We start from the raw sequence: 24,636 nt of genomic DNA, 5'->3' as shown, positions 1-24,636 counted from the left end.
TGTCAAATCTGTGCCGCAGATATTAAAGGTGTAATTGGTGTGTGTGTGTGTGTGTGTGTGTGTGTGTGTGTGTGTGTGTGTGTGTGTGTGTGTGTGTGTGTGTGTGTGTGTGTGTGTGTGTGTGTGTGTGTGTGTGCGCACAAGCAAGCGTGTGTGTCTTTACCAATTTCACTAATTGGTAAAGACTGATGAAAAATAATATGTCAAGAATATGGCAAAATATTTGCCCGTTCCAGCAGTAAGCCATTACAATCAAATTAAGTCAAAGCACAAAGCAATTATCAGCTTTATTTTCATCATTTTGAAAATAATGGCAATGCTTTTGAGAGCATCTATGTTAGAGGAGATAGATCGCCACAGATAGAAAGTGGAATGAAAATGATTTGGTTGAAAATCACAGTCCTGCTTTGTGAGCCGAGAGCGGCACAGTGTTGGTGGCGGGGGGTTAGTCCGTCTCCGTGGTGACGGGCTTGGATACCGGCTGGTTGCCGCGGGCGACGGGCTGCGATTCCACATTGCGGAGGTAGCGGGCCATGGCGGGGATCTGGGCAAAGTATCTCTTGGCCACGGTGTGCTTGTGCTCCACGCTCTGTACCAGCGCCAACCCATAGGCCTGCAGGGAACCAACATACACTTCAACCCATACATGAGACTACGCTTTAACTTCCCTGCCGCCACTAGATGGCGCTAGATGGCTCAGACAGCTAGCGTGCTTTCTAAGGTGTGATTTGGGCCATAAAGATTAATTCAAATATATATATCAATATCAACATCTTAATACTTAGACAGGGAGCGGGGTGAAATTATGACAGGCAGTTTCTGCTGTCCAAATATACACTCCCCCCACACCACTTCTTAGAAGCCTACAAAAGCAGCAGTGTCAAAAGTGTGAATTAACATCTAACTATAACTGTCCAATACTTAGATAGGGAGCGGGGTGAAATTATGACAGGCAGTTTCTGCTGTCCAAATATACACTCCCCCCACACCACTTCTTAGAAGCCTACAAAAGCTGCAGTGTTAAACACAGCGTGAATTAATATCTAACTATAAATGTGCCACGTCTCTGTCTGTGTCTGTCTGTCTGTCTGTCTCTGTGTGTGCGATGCGTGTGTGTATGGTTGTAATGCACATACCTCGAGAGTCGAGACACACGCGTTCCACACCCCCACAGGGAGTAGTGCCCAGCCCACAACGCGCGTTGTGAGCTTGTAGATCGTCTATTTTCAGCATGCAACTAATTGTGTAATGACTTATACTGGACTTATACTTCCTAACATTTTAGCCTAGTTTTTATTTGTTGACGAAATTGTCAGTATACTTAGTCTTAGTTTTAGTCATCATAGCTTAGCTTTTATTTAAGTTTCCATTTAGTCTTCGTCAGTGGAAAAAAGCTTAGTCGACGAAACATTTTTCGTCTTAGTTTTAGTCACTGGTCTTACCCCATCTGACTGACCTGACTGAGGTAGTGAGGCCGGTTCTACAATCAGTATGTGTGTCACGTATTTTTCGTCTTAGTTTTAGTTGGACGGAATCAACACTGGGATGAACATAACGACGTGTATGTACCTGGCTGACGCGGTCCACCTGGCGGTGGGCGGCGGCCTCGTCCTTGGTGAGCAGGATGCAGTTCCAGGGGCTCCAGTGGCGCCGGCGGTCCCAGCGCACCATCAGCAGCTCGTGGAGGTCCCTGCAGGCGCACAGCGCCGACTGGCACCCCCACACCACATCCACTAGGTGGTGCATGTCCTTCCCCTGGACGTCACAGGGGGGGAATTAAAAAACTTCAGTGCACTGTGTGCACAATGCAAGGAATAAATGCATTCGCCATGTATCCGAAGGAAGTCTGATCCAATCATTTTTAGATTTCTCCAGTTTAATCCTGAGTTTAAGTTTTGTTGTGTTCAAGATCTGATTTTAGGCATGTTTAAGCCTCCAGGAAAATCCGTGTTGAGGTTCTTAATCCACTGTTTTTCATTAAAACGTCTTTGTCCTACTGTCCAGTTGGGATTGTGTGGAAGTCCAGCGCATTTTAGAGCTTCAATGCCGTGAGCCATGAAATGTTGCACAAACCTTGTGGTTGTCTTTTTTCCATTGTTAATATTGTATCTGTGTTGTCCCAGCCTTGTACCTATTGTTTTACCCGTTTCTCTGACATATTGTAAACCACATTTTTCACATGTGATTAAGTAAATGCAGTTGCTGTTATTTGTTGTCTAATCTCTAACACGCGTTTTGTAGTTCTATTTTTGACTAATTGTTTGGGTTTGAAGTATTCTGGTCCCTGGCGTGCTGGTGTGTTGATTTCTTTTAGCTTGCTGTGTACTAGATAATCTTTAAGGTTTTTGTTTTTTCTGTAGGCCGATATAATTTTATAATCTTTTAGAAGATCATCCGTTCGGTTCTCAAAATTCCTTTTTATTCTGTTGTTGGCTAGTGTGCTCTGTGTTGAATAACTGGTTATCAGGGCCAATTTAGGGCCTGGATCCCGCACTCTTATTTCTAAGAAGGTATTTTGAGCTTTCCGGAGGAATGTCCTAGTGTATCCTCTTAGTCTGAGGGCCCTAAAATAGTGTTTTACAAGCTATTTTGAAATCACTTCTTTGCGTGCAAATCCTATGGAATCTTAGTAGTTGTGATTTGTCTATCCCTGTGTAGGAGTGTGTCGGGTGGAATGACGTTTTGTGTAATAGGGCGTGGGTGTCTGTTTCTTTAAAAAAAACTTCTAAGTCTAGTTTCCCATTTGTGCACCGAGTGCCGTGCTACGAGCTTGTAGATCTGCTATTTTTGAAAAATCGATAAAATGTGCCTCACATCTTTGAATATATATTCTTTCAGAGTGAACGTTTTTAACTAAAATCTTTGCTTCTGGGGGGTCCCTGGAACAACATATTTTCAAATGAGGGTCGGCAGCCAATTACATATATTTTTGGGGGTCCTTGACATGAAAATGTTTGAGAACGTTTTTCACACACACACACACACACACACACACACACACACAGTACCACTGTATACCTGCAGCAGGTAGGTGATGCCGGTGTCCGTGCTGAGCTCTCTCTCCTCGTCGCGGCGCAGCCTCTCCAGGACGGCGTGGTACTTTGAGAAGTCCTGCCGCGGGCGGGCCTCGTTGTCCAGCTCGCCACACCGCCGGCACTGGCCGGCGGCCACGCGGCGGGCGGTGGCCGTCAGGGAGAAGTGGCCGGAGGGCAGGTAGCGCCGGCAGCCATGACAGTAGTACCTCTTCTTCTCCTCCGGGTGGCCAGACGGCGGGTCCTCCTGGGGCACCGTGACCTGAGACAACAGTTACTTATTAGTCTTAATTACCCATAGTGTTGTTTTTGTTGGCAGCACATTTTGATTGAATCTTGAATAGTTTTAATTTAGTTTGTGTAGTCACATTTTAGTCACCTGGAATGTTTTAGTGTTAGTCTAGTTTTAGTCGACTAAATCTACAGTTGATTTAGTCAAACAAAATGTGTTTTGGCGGGCCTTGATGCCTCGTGACGTCATGTTGTAGTTCGGTGGTCACCTCACCACCGAAACTCCAGACTATGTATGAGCCTTAAGAATCAAGCTGGGGACCACTGTTGTGTTGAGTGGGGAATGAGATATGGGCTTAGATTAGATTTTTGCCAACACTTGATATGCATCACATGTCTATAATGCAGAAAAAGACACATTCTACACTACTAATGGTCCAATGCATAATTAGGTCTTCAGGTGGGCCAAGAAAATAAAATCGGAGTACAGATCAGTTAACGTTGGAAACTGGGGATGGTGATCAGCTGTTATGTCGCTAACACTTTAATAACATTAAATCCCTCTATAATATATACAATAGAGGGAAATAATCTATACATGAACTGTGAAATCCAAACATTAATGGGATTAAGTGTTGAAACATGTTGTCAGTATGTCATGTAACAGCTAGCTCACCATAGCAATGTTTCCAGTTGTCACAGTGGCTACGTTTACATGAAGGGTGATCATTCCGAATAAATACTTCAGAATGAAATACATCCGATGTAATGTTTTTTGCCGCGAGTTTACATGGGAAATGGTCATTCCGAATGAGTGTTTATATGGAGAAGTGATAGAAGACATGATACATGTTAATTCACGTGAAACTACGCCATCTGTTGGACACATAAAATATAGGCAGTTCATTCATTGTGACTGTCTCAACAATACAAACATATTACAGACTTTGCAATCCCATCATTTCATTCCGCAGTAGCTTTGAGGCTGCTGGTTGGATAGGGACGGGCAAATATGTTTACCGTCTTTTTTTCCCCACCCGCTGCGGCTCCGCTTCTCCGCTGGGAAGGTGATCATCTCGTTTTTATTTGTACTTTATTATCTACAGCACGGCCAGGGCACGCAACACTGATTATTATTGTATCGGGTCGCTCGTTATTTTTGAGAGAGAGAGAGAGAGAGAGAGAGAGAGAGACCGTTGAACACACACACACACACACACACACACACACACATACACACAGATCAGGGTTATCGTCATCTGCTGCTGCTCCACGTTTTTTTGTGGATTTCGGATCTGAAAAAAGGAACGAAATAACGCGCTCTATGTGCAAACTCCTCGGCGCGCCTTGGATATGAGCGCCTTGGAGCATGCTCAGAAAGACCAGAATGAACTTACATCCGAATTAGTGAATACATGAGTCCAATTTTCTTTCAATCGCATTGAACATCGGAGTAATCCGGCCAGTGACATCGGAATGGTTTTTAGATCGCATCGAGCGTTTTCATTCGGATGTAAGTTTTTGTAGGTGTTTACATAACAACGTTTAATAGGATTGAAATTCTATTCGGAATGAAAAGGGGATTTAACTGCTCATGTAAACGTAGCCATTGTTAGATCCTTTAAGTTGATGAAATGCCATGCCATACATTTAAAAACACCCTCACAGACGATGCGATTATTGTTCTCATTCTTTTTTTATGTACTGTAACTCTGAGGGTGTAAAAATGGAACCAAATAAACCTGTAAGGATCCACACGCATTTGTTACAAGCAAGTAACCATTTTGGACTCTCTGGAGGTCCCCAAACCTGACGTTGAGAACACTGAGCATTCTTTTTGTCTAATACGTCCAAATGGCTGTCTAAAAATGGACTAAAAAGGAACGTTTTTTAGCTTAGATTAGACGTTGAAACAAAAAACTGCGAATCAAGGTCTAGGCTAAGGCGGGAACCCCTTTTGGTGTTAGCATTATGTTATGCTTTAGCTATTGAAAAATAGCAGATCTACAAGCTCGTAAGCGCGCCACTGAGTGGTGCGCTTACGAGCTTGTAGGTCTGCTATTTTTGAAAAATCGAAGAACGACTGACATACAGTAGAAACATGTTTCAGAAAACTGTCAGGATGTAGAAGACATTTTTAGAATCTGATCTCAGGTTAAAATGGGTTAAACCGCTAAAAGAAATTCAGACGGACGTCTAATATATGACTATTGCTCAACCAGTGGTTCCCAAACAGTGGCTCGGGACCCATTTATGGGTCGCAAACCCATTTGTATTGGTTGCAAGTAAATAATATATGCGTATATTTTGTTTTTACATGGTTTCCTATATTTTCCTATACGTTTTAATAATAATTATTTCAAAACAATTGACCCATTGTCAGCCTTCTGATTGGTCCCTCACTGACTAACCAGCAGGCTCTTAATGTCTTGTTCCGCCAAAGGCTTATGGTGGAAAAAACATAAAACAAACACAATATGTACAGTCACTACTGCACCTGAGATGTTCCTTTTTACTGTGACCAATTTGAAAATAAGAATCGAATACACAGAATATCAACTGAAAAACAATGATAGTGGATTGAGGGAAAGGACCTTCGCCAAAAATAAATAAAAATGCAACCAATGGGTGCGAAGAAGGGCACAACGGGACTTGACAAAGGGTCAATTAAAACACTTTTGAAAATAATATCTGTTGTGTCGCAAGGTTTTTCCACTGTATACTGTACCTTGAGCCACCTGGCCACCTCAGGGTTAAAGGTGGGTGTCTTGATGTACTGGAGGAAGAGTGTGGAGATCCTCTTCCTCAGCCCTTCCAGATTGCTCTTCTTCACCCCTCTCATCATTAGGTCCGCCTCCCTGTCGATCAACTCCACCATGTCCCGCGTCAGCTTACAGTCATGCTCCTGTTATGCATGTCGACCAGTAGAGGTTTGTTAAAATAAAAATAAAAGGTTTTTGTTAAAAGGTTAAACTTTAAGCATTTTGTGACCCCTGTACCAGGATTTGTGTGAACAGTATTAAGCAGAGACTAAAGAATAACTACATTGGATCCATTGGAACACACGTTTTTCTTATTGTTGTCGTTTCTATTTTCCTGGACATTTACATAATAAGTTTCCACCCGACACAAAGATATCCCATGTATTCATAAAAACACAAATAAACTGAAGCCACATTGAAGCGTAAAAAGACGGTCTTACTTTGACAGTGTGCTTGAGCGTGAGCAGCGCGTCCAGGCGCTCCTCCTGGCTGCAGGAGGTCAGGGCCAGGCTGGTGTACAGGTCTCTGAGCTCCTTGGCCCGCAGGGTGGAGGGAGTGTCCATGTGGGTCATCTTACCGTCCAGCGCACACCACCTCCTGGGGGCTGCACACTGTCCCACAACAACCACATATAAATATAAACACACCACCTCCTGGGGGCCCCACACTGTCCCACAACAACCACATATAAATATAAACAGACCACCTCCTGGGGGCCGTACACTGTCCCACAACAACCACATATAAATATAAACACACCACCTCCTGGGGGCCACACACTGTCCCACAACAACCACATATAAATATAAACACACCACCTCCTGGGGGCCACACACTGTCCCACAACAACCACACATAAATATAAACACACCACCTCCTGGGGGCCCCACACTGTCCCACAACAACCACATATAAATATAAACACACCACCTCCTGGGGGCCTCACACTGTCCCACAACAACCACATATAAATATAAACACACCACCTCCTGGGGGCCTCACACTGTCCCACAACAACCACATATAAATATAAACACACCACCTCCTGGGGGCCTCACACTGTCCCACAACAACCACACATAAATATAAACACACCACCTCCTGGGGGCCCCACACTGTCCCACAACAACCACATATAAATATAAACACACCACCTCCTGGGGGCCCCACACTGTCCCACAACAACCACACATAAATATAAACACACCACCTCCTGGGGGCCCCACACTGTCCCACAACAACCACATATAAATATAAACACACCACCTCCTGGGGGCCTCACACTGTCCCACAACAACCACATATAAATATAAACACACCGCCTCCTGGGGGCCTCACACTGTCCCACAACAACCACATATAAATATAAACACACCACCTCCTGGGGGCCCCACACTGTCCCACAACAACCACATATAAATATAAACACACCACCTCCTGGGGGCCCCACACTGTCCCACAACAACCACATATAAATATAAACACACCACCTCCTGGGGGCCACACACTGTCCCACAACAACCACATATAAATATAAACACACCACCTCCTGGGGGCCGTACACTGTCCCACAACAACCACATATAAATATAAACACACCACCTCCTGGGGGCCACACACTGTCCCACAACAACCACATATAAATATAAACACACCACCTCCTGGGGGCCCCACACTGTCCCACAACAACCACATATAAATATAAACACACCACCTCCTGGGGGCCGCACACTGTCCCACAACAACCACATATAAATATAAACACACCACCTCCTGGGGGCCGCACACTGTCCCACAACAACCACATATAAATATAAACACACCACCTCCTGGGGGCCACACACTGTCCCACAACAACCACATATAAATATAAACACACCACCTCCTGGGGGCCTCACACTGTCCCACAACAACCACATATAAATATAAACACACCACCTCCTGGGGGCCCCACACTGTCCCACAACAACCACATATAAATATAAACACACCACCTCCTGGGGGCCTCACACTGTCCCACAACAACCACATATAAATATAAACACACCACCTCCTGGGGGCCTCACACTGTCCCACAACAACCACATATAAATATAAACACACCACCTCCTGGGGGCCGCACACTGTCCCACAACAACCACATATAAACACACCACCTCCTGGGGGCCCCACACTGTCCCACAACAACCACATATAAATATAAACACACCACCTCCTGGGGGCCACACACTGTCCCACAACAACCACATATAAACACACCACCTCCTGGGGGCCGCACACTTTCCCACAACAACCACATATAAATATAAACACACCACCTCCTGGGGGCCCCACACTGTCCCACAACAACCACATATAAATATAAACACACCACCTCCTGGGGGCCACACACTGTCCCACAACAACCACATATAAATATAAACACACCACCTCCTGGGGGCCCCACACTGTCCCACAACAACCACATATAAATATAAACACACCACCTCCTGGGGGCCTCACACTGTCCCACAACAACCACATATAAATATAAACACACCACCTCCTGGGGGCCACACACTGTCCCACAACAACCACATATAAATATAAACACACCACCTCCTGGGGGCCACACACTGTCCCACAACAACCACATATAAATATAAACACACCACCTCCTGGGGGCCGCACACTGTCCCACAACAACCACATATAAATATAAACACACCACCTCCTGGGGGCCACACACTGTCCCACAACAACCACATATAAATATAAACACACCACCTCCTGGGGGCCACACACTGTCCCACAACAACCACATATAAATATAAACACACCACCTCCTGGGGGCCACACACTGTCCCACAACAACCAGATATAAATATAAACACACCACCTCCTGGGGGCCCCACACTGTCCCACAACAACCACATATAAATATAAACACACCACCTCCTGGGGGCCCCACACTGTCCCACAACAACCACATATAAATATAAACACACCACCTCCTGGGGGCCCCACACTGTCCCACAACAACCACATAAATTATGTGACCGAGTACAGTGGTTTGATAAACAAGGGGGCCATGGTCATTTTTCAGTTTTGAAGAAAATGAAGAAGATATGACCATCTGAAACTTGTTGAACTGGAAACCCAAAAGTAGAGAATTTGCCCTGCAAAGATTCCAAAGATTTTAGCACCTCTGGGCCCCAGGAATGGGTGTGACAATAGAAACTTGTCTCCACCCCTAATGGCTTGCATAATCACTCCCCCACCCACTAACCACAGTACAGTACAGTACAGTACAGTACAGTACAGTACAGTACAGTACAGTACAGTACAGTACAGTACAGTACAGTACAGTACAGCACAGTGGAGTACAGTACAGTACAGTACAGTGGAGTACAGTACAGTATACTGGAGTACAGTACATTCCAGTCCAGTACACTACAGTACAGTGCAGCGCAGCGCAGGACAGTGCAGAGGACTACAGTACAGTACAGTACAGTACAGTACAGTACAGTACAGTACAGTACAGTACAGTACAGTACAGTACAGTACAGTACAGTACAGTACAGTACAGTACAGTACAGTACAGTACAGCGCAGCGCAGGAAAGTGCAGGCGCGGAGGAGGAAACACGCCGCCAGCGCCAACAGCGTCCCGAGCGGGAATCGAACCCAGGACCTTCTAGCTGTGAGGCGACAGCACTACCAACTGTGCCACCGTGCCCCCTAAATCCGCCAATTCTAAGCCTCGCTTGGCTTTTTATAGTGGAACAAATAAACCAGGCTGTACAGACCAGGATTTAACAAGCCTGGTTTTGTCTTAAATCCTGGATTAGTTAATCCAAGTTTCGTGAAATAAACCCCAGAGCTCCCGAGGATTGTTTTTGTTTTCCTCTGCTTTATCATTGATAAAGTTACTTTTACTTTTTTAGAGAGAGAGAGAGTTGTTTGTCATATGTATCTGTGATTGTGCTTAGGCAACACTTGTAAAATGTCATGCCAATAAAGCCTATTGAATTGAATTGAATTGAATTGAATTGAATTGAATTGAATTGAGAGAGAGAGAGAGAGAGAGAGAGAGAGAGTGAGAGAGAGAGAGCCTGCCTTCCTGTGTGTGTGCGTGCGTGCGTGTGTGTGTCACATATGTGTGCGTGGGTGCGTTCCGGCCAATCTTCACTTTTCTGTCCTCACTTTTTTGTCTTCAATGTTTGTGTTTACGCAAACGCGAAAAGCTGCAGGGCATACAGGTAACAATCACACCTGTGTGAAGTGGGAGTGTGAACATGTTTGTTTAAGCAACGGGTGCTAATGTTTGTTTTAGTCCTCAAAACAAACATTACGTTTATATTTATTGTCTATGAGGCTTTTTCTTAAAAAAGCATCGTTGAAACATTAAAGCTGTATATAGCGCCCCCCTGTATATGGGAGGGGCTAGCTGTATATGGGAGGGGCTAGCTGTGTATGGGAGGGGCTAGCTGTGTATGGGAGGGGCTAGCTGTATATGGGAGGGGCTAGCTGTATATGGGAGGGGCTAGCTGTATATGGGAGGGGCTAGCTGTATATGGGAGGGGCTAGCTGTATATGGGAGGGGCTAGCTGTGTATGGAAGGGGCTAGCTGTATATGGGAGGGGCTAGCTGTGTATGGGAGGGGCTAGCTGTGTATGGGAGGGGCTAGCTGTGTATGGGAGGGGCTAGCTGTATATGGGAGGGGCTAGCTGTATATGGGAGGGGCTAGCTGTGTATGGGAGGGGCTAGCTGTATATGGGAGGGGCTAGCTGTATATGGGAGGGGCTAGCTGTATATGGGAGGGGCTAGCTGTATATGGGAGGGGCTAGCTGTGTATGGGAGGGGCTAGCTGTATATGGGAGGGGCTAGCTGTATATGGGAGGGGCTAGCTGTGTATGGGAGGGGCTAGCTGTGTATGGGAGGGGCTAGCTGTGTATGGGAGGGGCTAGCTGTATATGGGAGGGGCTAGCTGTATATGGGAGGGGCTAGCTGTATATGGGAGGGGCTAGCTGTATATGGGAGGGGCTAGCTGTATATGGGAGGGGCTAGCTGTATATGGGAGGCAAAAAGTGAGGGCGGAAAAGTGAGGACGCCAATTGTGATCGGCCGGAATGTGATGTATATGATGAGAAGAGCGCCGCTCACAAGAGCGCCCCTCCTGGGGGCCACACACTGTCCCAACAACCAACCACACACACATATATATAAACACACTGTCCACACTGTCTCACACCAATACATATGTATATGTCCACGCTGTCCCACAACAAACAGACTACACCACGACCGTATATGGTCGCGGTCGGGCAGCGCAGGAACCTCTTATCTCCATATTCAGGTGATTTTTTCGTAAATTAAGATCCTGTACTTGATCACACTACAGCGTCAAAAGTAGCAGATACACAAAATGTGGCGCGAAGCGACACGTTTTGAGCTTTTAGGTCTGCTACTTTTGATGCTTTTGAATTCCTGAAAAGTAACGTCACTGGACATAATGAGGTTTCCACCCGACGGAGACGATATACTCTGTCATAGAGACCTCTCCATCACCTTGTCCAGAAAGGTGTGTATGACCTGGTCATTAAAGAGTTGTTCTGATACCAATGGCAGTATCGGAAAATCGGCTCCGATACTGCCTAAAATGCTGGTATCGGTGAGTATGTCAGTCTATATGCCATTCCAATACCACGACATTTAACACATCATGATTGTTGTGTATCTTGAATGCTTCAGTTGATAGTGCGTTACTGTTTTATACTCTTACTGTGCTATTTGCTGTATTATTTTTTAGCAACTTGTCACTTTAACAATTATTAATGGAATTTGTATTTATTCCTGGATCAGTGGTTCGCAAACCTTTTTAATTTCAAGGGCCCCCATAACTCTGAGTGTACAAATGGAACCAAATGAAGTAAGTGTCCATTTGTACACTCTGTTACAGACCCGTAAGGGTCCGTTTGGAACCCCCTCAAGGAACCCAGATGGAACCCCCCTGTCCTAGATTATTTTAAAACTACACACTGGAATCAGATCGGTACACGGCATCGACCAACACATAAGATACGGGTAGAAGGGAGTTGCACCGCGCATCAAGCCTGTGGTAGGCTAATCTGGTGCATCTCAGAGGCAGGACAATGAATTGCATTTTTCATGAATTGCATTTTCATAGCGCTTTTTCTAAGTGCTCAAAGTGCTTCACAATGGTCCATTCATTCATACATTGGGAGGTGAAGCGGCGAACAGTCGACGCCAGCGTCCTCACTTCCCACATTCACACACCAGTGGTGGCGAGCTCACACCGACCGACTCATTGGAGGCAATGTAGGGTTCAGTGTCTTTCCCAAGGACACTTCGACATGTGGACAGGAGGAGCCGGGATTCGAACCGCTGACCCAGGGATCATTGGACGACCTGCTCGACCTCCTGAGCCACAGCCGCCCCATGGACAGGCACTGGAGCAACTCAGACAGTTTAAGCCTGTTTTAAAGTAAAAAATGACCTGACAAAGATATGACCGATACATCAAAACGTTTTACTGTGAATTAAAACAGACTTAAACTGTCTGAGTTGCTCCAGTGCCTTCCTTCACATAAGTTATTGGTATCGGAATCGGTATCGGCACCGGGAAGGAAAGAAATGGTATGGGTACATCTCCACTTGTCATAGAGCCCTCTCACCTTGTCCAGGAAGGCGTGTACGGCCTTGTCGTAGTTGTTCTGCTGAGCGAGGAGGCGATGGCGTCCGATGGAGGAGATGAGCTGCGTCTCCTGTTCCAACAGAGAGCACAGAGCTGCCTTCCTCTCTGCTCCACACAGCGAGGAGTTGATGAGCTGGAGCTCCTCCTGCCTCCACTCTGACAGACACAGGCACACACACACACACACACACACACACACACACACACACACACACACACACACAGTAAGACGCCCTGAGGGCACACGCACGCATCCGCCATGTTGACAGCAGACTGCTGGGCAAGCGCTGGCGCTTTGGCATATCGACATATGGAATACATTTTGTACTGGCCATATATGAAGTGTGTCTTGAGTGTACAGGGTTTGATGAGGTCAGATCAACATATGGAATGTCTGACGGCCATATATGGTGATGGCCATATATGGTGCCGTGCCGTGACGTGTGACGAGGCATGTTGTCACGAGGCGTGATGGACTGACAGTGACAACCATAATGGAGGTGCTGCGTGGAAGAGCTGAGGAGGGCGAGGGACCCTCACGATTCTAATTTTAATTCTAAATCAGTGGTTCTCAAACTTTTTTGTCCAATGGACCTCCAGAATGATATATATTTGGCTGTGGACCCCTATCAGAAAAGGTTTTGTGTCAGGAGTGTGGAGACCCCCAGGAGAGAACGTTTATGTAAAAACGAATGCAGAATTATTAAAACTGTTATTTTTTAAACACTTCCAAGACAAAATAGCAGATAAACAAGCTCGCAACATGGCGCAAAATTATGCACTGTGAGCTTGTATATCTGCTATTTTTTAGTTCAAAAGTTTATTTTGATAAACTTGTGTAACTCGTCTAAAATGAGTGATTTACAGTAAACCGGGTAATCACATCTTTTACACACATCAAATGGAGAGAGTGCCTTGGTAATCTATAGTTCATAGGTAAACCAAAAATCATCAGTCTAAAGTAAAATTTGCACATTGAAACTATACAAACTACACTCTGACTCTGGCTAAATAACAAGCCATCTAAATTACATTTTAGCCTTTGCATAAGCGGAGTGTATAGGTGGAGTATCTGAACACACAATTTATCGTGTGTTCCAGGAAAATGGGGACCAGGAACATTGTGGGGACCAGGAGTAGGGACCAGGAAAATTCAAAATAGTCTGTGTCCTGCAGGCACACACACACAGAACCCTCCCCTCTTCCTTACTCTCCAGGGCGTTGTAGAGCAGGGCGAAGTCCTCCTTGCTCCTGGGGTTCCTCCTGCGTCTGTCCTCCAGCCGGCCCCTCTCCTCCATCTCCTCCTCCCTCCTCCGCTGCTCCATGTGTATCCAGGCCAGCCGGCGGTCCCTCGCCCTCCTCAGCTCCTCCACGCAGCACCTGGCCAGCCAGCGCCGCACGTACGTCTGCAGTGTGATCACCTAGTGCAGGGGGATATGGGAAGTACGGTATGTGTATACGAAGGATGCAACGGTTATTTAGTTTAGTTTAGTTTAGTATATTTGACCATCTTCACAGTTACAAAACAGCTTAGTTGTTAACACACGGTTACATAACAAAAAGGAACTGGAGGTGATCAAAAGGAATAGGCTGAAGCTGAAAGCTTACAAATGCCTATAATTTACAATTTACAATTTAGGCATTTAGCAGACGCTCTTAATCCAGAGCGATTTACATTAAGCAAGAACAAAAAAGCATGGGAATACATCACATAAAAACATTTATCAAGAAACATGCGTAAGCTAAGAAAGTAACAGTGGAATATCTATATAATGAAGCTATACATATAAACTATACATCTATACTACTATGCTATACATATGTACGTGCTATGACTACATACAATGCAATTATAGTGCTGTCTACATAATATGCTATAAGTCTGTATCAAATGCTATCTAAGTCTACAGAAATGCTATCTAAGGGGGTGGGGTAAGTGCTATGGGCCATGATGGAGTCTGAAAAGGTGAGTTTTCAGACTGTATCAAATGATATCTAAGTCTACAGAAATGCTATCTAAGGGGGTGGGGTAAGTGCTATGGGCCATGATGGAGTCTGAAGAGGTGGGTTTTCAGACTACGGCGGAAGATTGGGAGTGATGCTGCAGTTCTGATCCTGCCTATCCTATGAGAGATTATGTACGAAAGATGAGCCCAGGGATCATGTTTAACCCATTCAGGCCTGACGTCGAAACGTCAAAAAATAGCAGACCTACAAGTTCATAGCGCGCCACTCGGTGGCGCGCTATGAGCTTGTAGATCTGCTATTTGTCAATAGCTAAAGTATAACATAATGTATGTAACCACCAAAAGGGGTTCCCGCTCAAGTACTGGGTGTGAGGTTATTATAACCACATATCCTCTTATCCAGGGATGTGCACACATAGACATCAAAGGGGGCTTCAAGCCCCTGCCCTTTCACCCGTCTGACAACTGCCCTCTCCAGACCACGAATGCAGCATTTACTACGGTGAAAGTAATGCAAATGCCACTCCTTTCCATGCCATGCCGTTATAGGCAGCATTCGGGAGAATTGCCTTTTTTTCCCGAAATCTCCTGAACTTGAACGCAGCATTTTGGTTACACCGCATCTCCACTAGCTAAAGAGTGCTGGGTTGCGCCCCGAAAATAGCTGATCTACAAGCTCTCAACGAGTCGCAGCATGACGTGTTGTGAACTTGTAGATCTGCTATTTTTGTCACAGGATTACAGCCCCTTCCCCTCTAACTGCCCCTGCCCCTCTGCACATCCCTGCTCTTATCCACACATTTGAACATGTTGTGATTTTTGGTAAATGAACGGCCTACTTGATCAATGATCACACTACTACAGTGTCACACAGATGCATCGAGAGTAGCTCGGATTTATTTTCGAACGGCCACAATAATTCATCGTACAAGACAGCTGTGTCGCGACCACTTAGATAAATATTTGCATATTATTTCTGATAGGGTTGAAATGTAGCGCCAGTAATAAAAGTATATATGTTTTTAGCTTAAAATCCTCTACACAATACTCACAGCGTCCAGTCTGCGGCTGTGGAGCTGGGCTGCAGTAACGTAGGTGCCGGTGGGGGTCAGCAGTTTGTCCTTCACGCAGGAGACGTAGCAGCCGACGCCGGTCATCTGAGTGGACGCACTGTGGGAGCACTGCTGGGCCTGGGTCTTCACCACCGCTGTCTGGAGGGCAGGCAGGCAGGCAGGCAGGCAGACAGGCAGGCAGGCAGGCAGGCAGGCAGGCAGGCAGGCAGGCAGGCAGGCAGGCAGGCAGGCAGGCAGGCAGGCAGGCAGGCAGGCAGGCAGGCAGGCAGGCACAGACAGGCAGGCAGGCAGGCACGCACGCACGCACGCACGCACGCCAACAGGGGGACAAAGCAAAACGTAGCAGTCAGACAGAAACCTCTAATTTCATTTTTTTGTGTTTTTCGTAATTAACGCCCCCACTTGATCATACTACAAACACAGAGTCACACAAAAGCATCAAATAAATGACGCATTTTGAGCTTGTCGATCTTTGAGCTTCTCATTTTCAGTGCTAACCTACTCTCTTCTCTCTCTTCTCATGAAAACTACAAATGAGTGCACCCGGGAAAAGAAAACACTTCTTTTACACTTCCTGATTCTGTCATCTTCTACCAAACCATATTCTTTCACCACACGAATGCTAGCATCCCCATATTTGTGCATATATTCATAATAGGTGCAAATTTGGCAAACATATAGGCAAACATTTGGGGGGGGGGGGAATTGTATTGGGATAGTTTCAGCCAAGAAATTAGTTGTAGAGGGGGAAAAAAGAGTGGGCCATGTAATAGAACCCTGGTCAACAAGGTATACAGATCAGGGGTTAAGCAGGTGAGGAATAAGCCCTTTCTAAGGACTGCTCCCTATTGGTTACCAACTAATGTGCCCACCTCTCCTCTCCTCATCCCAGGAGAACAGTGATGTCACCAATTTTGGAGTGACGCCCCTCTGCTCTGTGATTGGTTAGGAAAATACAAGGTTCACTCCCACTCCTAAACCAGGCCCTTCCCAGAGGCTTTTTTTATTTTGTATTATTATTTGCCAAATGCCTGGGTTCCCGAGGCTATGGTTTAAGTAGTTAATGAAAATATATAGTTGAATCCTGCACCCGTTTGATGTAGAAAACGCTTAAAGAGCCCCTGTTTCTCAGATCCCGGCCCACTGTCTGTCATGTTAACAAGCAGCTGCAGTGTGATGTGATGTGTGGCCTCCTCCTCACACTTTAATCTGTCTGTCTGACTGATCATCATCATGCAGCACATCATCGAACCACAACCAATGCACGCCAAATACAGAGCTCATTACTACAGCAAGGTGTACAATCCAACACCTGCACATGTTTGGATATGTACTAGCCTATGTTCATGCCTATATATTTATTATATCGGCTCAGATCGTGTAGATTGTGTATAATGGTGCTACTATATACTACTACTAAAAAGTATGACAGGTGACTTGTTGTATTTATGCATAGGTACTTTAAGGTGTATTATGGATGTTGTATTTGCTGGTTCAAAATGTAACATTGACGATGTGGTATTGAAGTGTAATTTGTATTTCTGCCTCAGTTCCCACTTGTAAAAACGCAGTCTCAATGTGATTTTACTGGTTAAATAAAGGTTAAATTAAAAAAAAGTTTTAAAAAAAAGTGTGCATGAGCATTATGGAAAGATAATGATACCTGAGATGCCGGTGGTTAGTCGGATGTTAGGTACTTGCTTGCTGAAAGTCGCTCTGGATAAAAAATGTCTGCTAAATGCCTAAATTGTAAATTTGTAAAGTAAAGTGTGCTCGTTTGAATTGCTATACATGTAAGGATATCCACCTTTTTTGCCATTTCTAATCCTGATTGTAAAGCCAAAAATAGGCAATGTTTGGTGCACGACACAAGTGTGCAAATAAGTATGATTTGGGCATAAATGTTGATGAGGGCTAGGGATGAATTATCATTAACCACTTCAGCCCTATTTAAACTTTGGCTATTTGAAAATAGAATAATCTACAAGCTCACAGCGCGTTGCGATGACGTGTTGTGAGCTTGTAGATCTGCAATTTCCAAAAGATTTAAATTTATTGTATACATGATGCCTTGTGAAACAGGACAATCTGCATAATGAGTACTTCAACTTTTGGTATAGTATATTTTGATGCCAATAATTTTGTTTCTACATGGCAGTATTGATATTTTACCTTGAAACACACATGGAACACGCATGAAAAACACCCACGAAACACACATGCTGTCAGACAGAAGGCCACTGTCTCATATAACCGTCCTCCGTCAGCCTCTGGGGTAAAAATACATGTCCACCTACATCTGTCATGTGCTGCTCAACACCACCGCCATACTATTCCACGGAGTGCAACGTGTTCTGTGTAGTGTCAAAGCAAAAGCTGCTCTCCCACCTGATGTGTCACAAACACTTGGCAGCACTTCAGACTGGGTGAATGCAGACAAAGGATACGTTTAAAATATAGGGGATTAAGGCAAATGAGATGAAAAACACCTGCTATAAAAGGTAGGTATAGGTAGTGGCTTATTGTCGGTATCAGCCAGTAACACGCGGGAGTCTAACCCTGTTACAATACGCTAGACACCTGGGAGATGGAGTCTATCCCCGTTACAATACATCTGTAAGGAATTTCTTGACAGGAAATAGCTCATAACATGTCTACGGTAGATTTCTATGAAACAAACACTTTGCAGACATCTAAAAATATGTTGTGGCAGGGACCCCAAAAGGAGAGATGATGATCTGTGTTGTATTTTACTATTGTTGTACATTGTTAATTTGTCAAAAAAGGACAGAAATAAACTAAACTAAACTAAACTAACCTAAAGTACAAAAACGAAACTAACCTAAACCGTACCTGTGTGTCGCGGCTGAAGACGGCCACGCCCCTGTCGGGCCTCCTCTTGGCGGGGGTCTGCACCGCGGCGTGGTGGTACTCGGCCCCCGTCACCGTGTGCCTGTAGCCGCCCAGGAAGGCCTTCCGCTGGGTGGCACGCTCGATCTCCACCACCACCTCCTGGAACTCACTCAGCTCTGCATCTGTGTGCGTGTGTGCGTGCGTGCGTGCGTGCGTGCGTGCGTGCGTGCGTGCGTGCGTGTGAGTGAGTGAGAGAGTCAGAATTGCAATAAAATGTTATGCAGAGCAAAAGGCAAAAAAGAACTAAAATGTACACAGGTAACGTATTTCATACAGTAGTGCATACAGTAGGTCATACAGTAGTAGTAGTAGTAGTAGTATTAGTGGTGGTGGTCATTGTAAAGACAACTTTATTAGCTGTCTGTGAAACCTATGAAAATGTTTAATCTGCAATACAATTTTATACAAAATGTGACTCCGTTTCACCTCTCTAGGGGGTCCTTGGCATGAAAAGCATTGAAGACATGTCACAACCAAATCAGATGGAAATGTGCTCTCAGGCCCTTTACCAAGTGAGTGTGGGTGACTGATTTATCCTGTGATGCATTGATTAGATCCATGCAACAGGTGTAATGTATACTGTCACAATCTTCTTCATTAATTCCCTTTCGGCTTTTCCCTTTAAGTGGTCGCCACAGTGAATCATCTGCCTCCTCTTCTCTCACACCAGTTGACTTCATGCCCTCTTCTTTCACTACATGCATACATCTCTAATTTGGTACTTCCTATAAGGCCTCCTGAATGGCAATTCCACTTCCAACCTCAGTATCCTTCTACCAATACACTCACTATCCCTCTTCTGTACATGTCCAAACCATCTCTGTCTGGCTTCTCGCTGTCCCTCTGATGTCCTCGTTCCTATCCCTCCTTGTCACTCCCAAAGATGTTAGTACCTGTAGGCTAGGGCTTTTAATTCTAGTGATTTTTACTAGTTGACTAGTTGCCTAGTTTACTAGTCGACTAGTTTTTTTTTTAATGATATTTGTACATTTAAACACTGTGTACATTGCTAATCTTGAGGCCTACAAAAACTAGTCAACTAGTCAATATAGTACCAGCAAGGTCGACTAGTGGTTTACTAGTCGACTAGTTGAATAGTCGACTAGTTGCTTAAAGCCCTAGGCTATAGGATACTTTGTTAAATTAAAAGTGTGGGTTTTCATACAAAAAAAACACCACCTTATCTTACATAGAAAGTAATGGTTATGAAACTGAATAAAAAGTTTTAGTCTGAGGTCTATACTTCTAAATATATACATATACATATTTCTTTCAGTGCCCCACATACTGTGGGGGCGGTGTTGACGTGAGGCCACACTGGCCAATGAGGTGTCTACCTAATTCTGGTGTGGACACCCACATACTGTACACAAGAAATGACACATCCATGGCATCCATTTAGGGACAGTATATACCGCCCTTGGGAATGTCAGAGCTGACCAGATATTGTTGTGTCTGTGTTCACGCATAACACAGAGAACACAGGGGGCTGGGTATAGTTACAGGATGGCCAAAGTGCCATTGTTAAAGGACAACTTTAGTTTTTTTCAACCAAGGTTCATGTTTTACATGTTATTAGAGAAAGTGAAAGATGAGTGTTAGTTATTTTTCATTTGCTGCTTTCTTTCGTTTTAGGGATTTTAGCTGTTTTTGACAGGGGGGCGGGGGCATTCGAACATGGTCCTAATCCTAAATATGTATTTTTTTTACCAAATTGTATAGTGATTTATTTTTGTATTATTTACTATAGTCCTACTAGACCCCAAGACATTACATCTGGCCACAAAAGATCACGGGATCTACTGAATGTGTCAAACTGACATATTGAGCCTATGACACACAGTGTGGCTTCCCCCCAGTAAGCTACCTTCACATTCAGTAGATCCTGAAAAAAAAGAATCGCTATAAATGTTTGTAAAAAGAATACACATTTAGCCCCATGCTCGAATGTCCCCCTGTCAAAAACTGCTAAAATCCCTAAATTGAAAGAAAGCAGCAAATGAAAGAAAAAGTGTAACACTCATCTTTTACTTTCTCTAATAACAACCTAAAACATGAACCTTGGTTGAAAAAACTAAAGTTGTCCTTTTACTAGAGGTCATTATGCGACAATAGGCCAGCATGCCACTGTATGTTAAGCTATCCAAGCCATGGCGCTATAGTCATAAGCCGAGTTGGTGACGCTCAAAATCTCTTGAATCTTTCAACAGCGGTGCATGATGCATATGGAGTGCTGCATATATATTGCAGTTGCTGACAATATGCTGCCGAGCTGGTGACTCCATGTTTTAAGAGCATAGCTCTGATACTCTAGGGTTTAGGAGATTCTACCCCCCCCCCCCCCCATGCTAAAAATAATATATGCACAATGGTGCTTGTAAATAACTTTGGGATCCATACCAAATGGCACATTTGTTATGGATTTACTGCAGGCAAGAATAGACACCATGTTCCACAACATCATGCCCAGATATACTGTATCTCAAAGTCGGGTCCAGGGAGCAAAAGGGACCCTTACACATCGATTACTCCGAGGCCACTTCTCCACCAAAAACACTGGTTCCGCTCTAGAATCTGTTGCACCCTGACAGTGATGACATCATACCATGTTGCACCCTGACAGTGATGACACCATACCTTGTTGCACCCTGACAGTGATGACATCATACCATGTTGCACCCCGACAGTGATGACATCATACCATGTTGCACCCCGACAGTGATGACACCATACCTTGTTGCACCCTGACAGTGATGACATCATACCATGTTGCACCCCGACAGTGATGACACCATACCTTGTTGCACCCTGACAGTGATGACATCATACCATGTTGCACCCCGACAGTGATGACATCATACCATGTTGCACCCTGACAGTGATGACACCATACCTTGTTGCACCCTGACAGTGATGACACCATACCTTGTTGCACCCTGACAGTGATGACATCAGGCATGTTGTAGTCCTGCTGGGGCTTGGCGGGACGGACAGGGTGGTTAAGGGGGTCCGTGGACCTCAGCTCCAGCTGGGTGGTCCCGTTGGGTTGAACCCCTAGGTCCATTAGGGTCATGTGATCCTCCACCACGTTACCTTAGAGAAACAAGAATGATAATCGTATGGATCTCTGACTTCATGTGACCACCCTATGACATCATCATCTATGACGTCAGTCGTTTATGACAGTGGTTCCCAGAGTGGGGTCTGGCGACCCCCAGGGGTCCTTGGGATGGTTCCAGGAACATTTGTCAATAGTCTTGTAAATCTGTAAATCTGATTTGTAAATCTGTTTAACCACTTTAAGGGCACAGTAGCTTGCTACCATTTGTGGATTTCTGAAATAAAAATAAATAAAAAAATAGGTAGAATAAAAGTGCGGTGTGTACCTACCGTGTGAGCGGTGTAATGTAACCCTATTTTATACTTTGGCGATTTGAAAATGGTTAATTTAAATTCTAAAAGCTTCACATTCAGCTTGTTTGGCTATTTTCTAAATGTTTTCATATTTCAATTTGGAATAATCTTGAAAATGTTTAACGTCTCCAATCATGTTTTATTGGAGACCTGTGGGCGTCGGAAACCAAACACATCAATTTAATTTAGAGGTTCTATTGTCAACCTGCGACATGTGACTAAAAATATTTATTCAGCCAGAACCCTTTGACTTCCATCATAAAATGAAAGTGGTTTGCGAGATTAGGAGACGCACGCGCACACACATGCACACGCACGCACACACACACACGCACTCGCACACAGACGCACACACACACTTATGTTACAATACAATTGTTGTAATCCTATGTATTATGTGGCCTATGTGGACTATTGAATGGTAACATTTGATTGTTTAAATCCTATGCAATGCAATGTAATTATAAACTATTGTAATCCCATTTAAAATTCTGATGCAATTACAGTAGTTTACCTTAATTAACTTTGTGTGAAAGTGATAGCATTATTGACGGTATTATTGGTGCATTTGACAGCTTACTGTTCCAAGAAACATGCAGGACTTCTGCAGGGACCTTGAGCTCCTCAGCAAAGTGGCTCTTCAGTTCTTCAATGCTGAGTCCGATGGCAAAGGCCATGGTCATCACCTGGCCCTCCGGCACCAGGATGATCTTCACTGCAGTCAGAGAGAGAACACACATTACACAATGGAGCCATTACAGAGAGAGAGAAAGAAAGAGAGAAAATAGTGTGTCGCATCACAATTCATTGTACACTTGTAGAGTTGTAGAGTCAAATAATGCTGACATTTTGTTAATTTGCCCAACACCAGGGTTAATGTGGTTGACATACTTTTTAATAAGTTGTGAAATTGTGATATTATAAATATCAAACATAAATATCAAAGATTGACAGTAAATGGACACATTAACCCATTAAAACCAGGCAAGCATCTTCCTGTGCAGTCATTTTGGATTTATTTGGCTATTCAATAATTTGAATAATAGATACGTACATGCGTGCAAGATATTTGCTTTCTAGATTTACATTTTAAGATTTTTAACTCAATCTTTGCTTCTGGGCATCACTGGAACAAAATATTTTTAGATGGGTGTCGGCAGCCAAATGCATATAATTTTGGGAGTTCTTTACATGAAAGAGTTGGGAACAGAGTGGACTCCGACACACGGCCATACGTGGCTTCCTCGTGACGTTAGGGTTAGGGACAGAATTAGTAATGAGCGTGAGCGTGTACATTTGTAGAATCGGCCTGAGGTTAAATTCAGTCTGAACAGAAGCATGTGCATATCCGCACCATATCTACTGTACACAAATGACCAGAGAGGGGATATCAAAAGGAGAGGCATAATGGTACACTAGTATTAATTACAGCAGCTACATTACTGTACATACATGGCCAGGAAGGGAATTCTCACCGGTTGCTGTAGAGTTTCCAACATATGCTGATGATGTTTTCTTAGGTGAATGTCCTCCTTCACTGTCCTGGGGATGAATGTTGGTCTGGGAAACGGCCTCTTCCCAGCCTTGACCTGAACATGGGAAGATGGTCTACAACACAGTTTACCATTTAGGCAAATAGTGAATTAGAAGATGTTCATAGCACGTAAATGTCCAATTACATTTTAAATAAAGTGTGTGTGTGTGTGGGGGGGGGGGGGGGGGGCAGCTCAAATATGATTATTTTGAGCAATTTCAGGGGTATAGCAGCACCCTGAAAAGTTTGAGAACCACTGTACTATGATAGCATACAGCTATAGGCCTATATTATAATTTTTGAGGGGCGCTAGCCCCTCCTATACACAGGTTTAATGTTTGTCTTTAGTTCAATGTTTGTTTTGTAAACGCCATTGACAATGAAGGGAAAATTTACGTCATAATGTGCTATTTACGTCATACTGTCTCTTTATTGTTGATTGCGTTTAATGTTTGTTTTACATCACCATTACACCTAATCAACATTTAGACGTTAATATATTAGCGCCCCTCACTTCACACGGGTGTGATTTGTATTATTAAAGTGAACATTTTCAACTGAAATATTTGCTGGAGGTCTCTGGCGCAAAAACATGAAAAGGTTTTCCAGTCCTGCTGTGGTGTTGTTGAATCACCTGTCCGTTCACTCCACACTCATGGTCCTCGTCTTGCTTGTGAACTGGATCAGTAAGCCTACCATCAGAATCTACCTCTGTGTTTACTGCTCCATCAACTGCTTGTTCTCTTCCCACCGCTGGTTCTTCTTCCCTTTCTTTTTGCTCGGACATTCTTACCTCCACAAAGTAAGTCCCGCTGGCCGCTGGTTAACTAAACTTTATTTAACTTTAGGATAACGTGCAATGATTCATCAAACGGCTAATTTTGTAACTGCTGTCCAGTCCAGTCCACTGGCAAATGTTTGATTATTTTCCTATAAACCAGCTGCTTTTGTTTTGGTTCGATAGTGTGGCTTGTTCGCATACACCATAGGCATACACACACCACCACCACCAGTG

General features: G+C 44.4%; 1 protein-coding gene across 1 annotated transcript; it reads right to left on the bottom strand.

Annotated features, from left to right (window-relative positions):
- Positions 1-445: 445 nt before the first annotated feature.
- On the bottom strand, positions 446-24,408 carry iqub (IQ motif and ubiquitin domain containing; the record flags this gene model as incomplete). Its single annotated transcript, XM_083762814.1, has 13 exons — positions 446-613; positions 1,570-1,755; positions 3,019-3,294; positions 5,992-6,168; positions 6,466-6,636; positions 12,701-12,876; positions 13,931-14,141; positions 15,740-15,898; positions 18,614-18,795; positions 21,599-21,766; positions 22,668-22,802; positions 23,563-23,676; positions 24,318-24,408. 13 exons carry the CDS (start codon positions 24,406-24,408, stop codon positions 446-448), a joined length of 2,214 nt encoding a protein of 737 aa, XP_083618940.1.
- Between the last annotated feature and the right edge of the window lie 228 nt (positions 24,409-24,636).

Source organism: Protomyctophum parallelum (assembly GCF_964188405.1).
Source record: "Protomyctophum parallelum genome assembly, chromosome: 4".
NCBI lineage: Eukaryota > Metazoa > Chordata > Actinopteri > Myctophiformes > Myctophidae > Protomyctophum > Protomyctophum parallelum.
The sequence above is the reverse complement of the archived record's forward strand: the minus strand, read 5'-3'. Positions and strand labels throughout refer to the sequence as shown.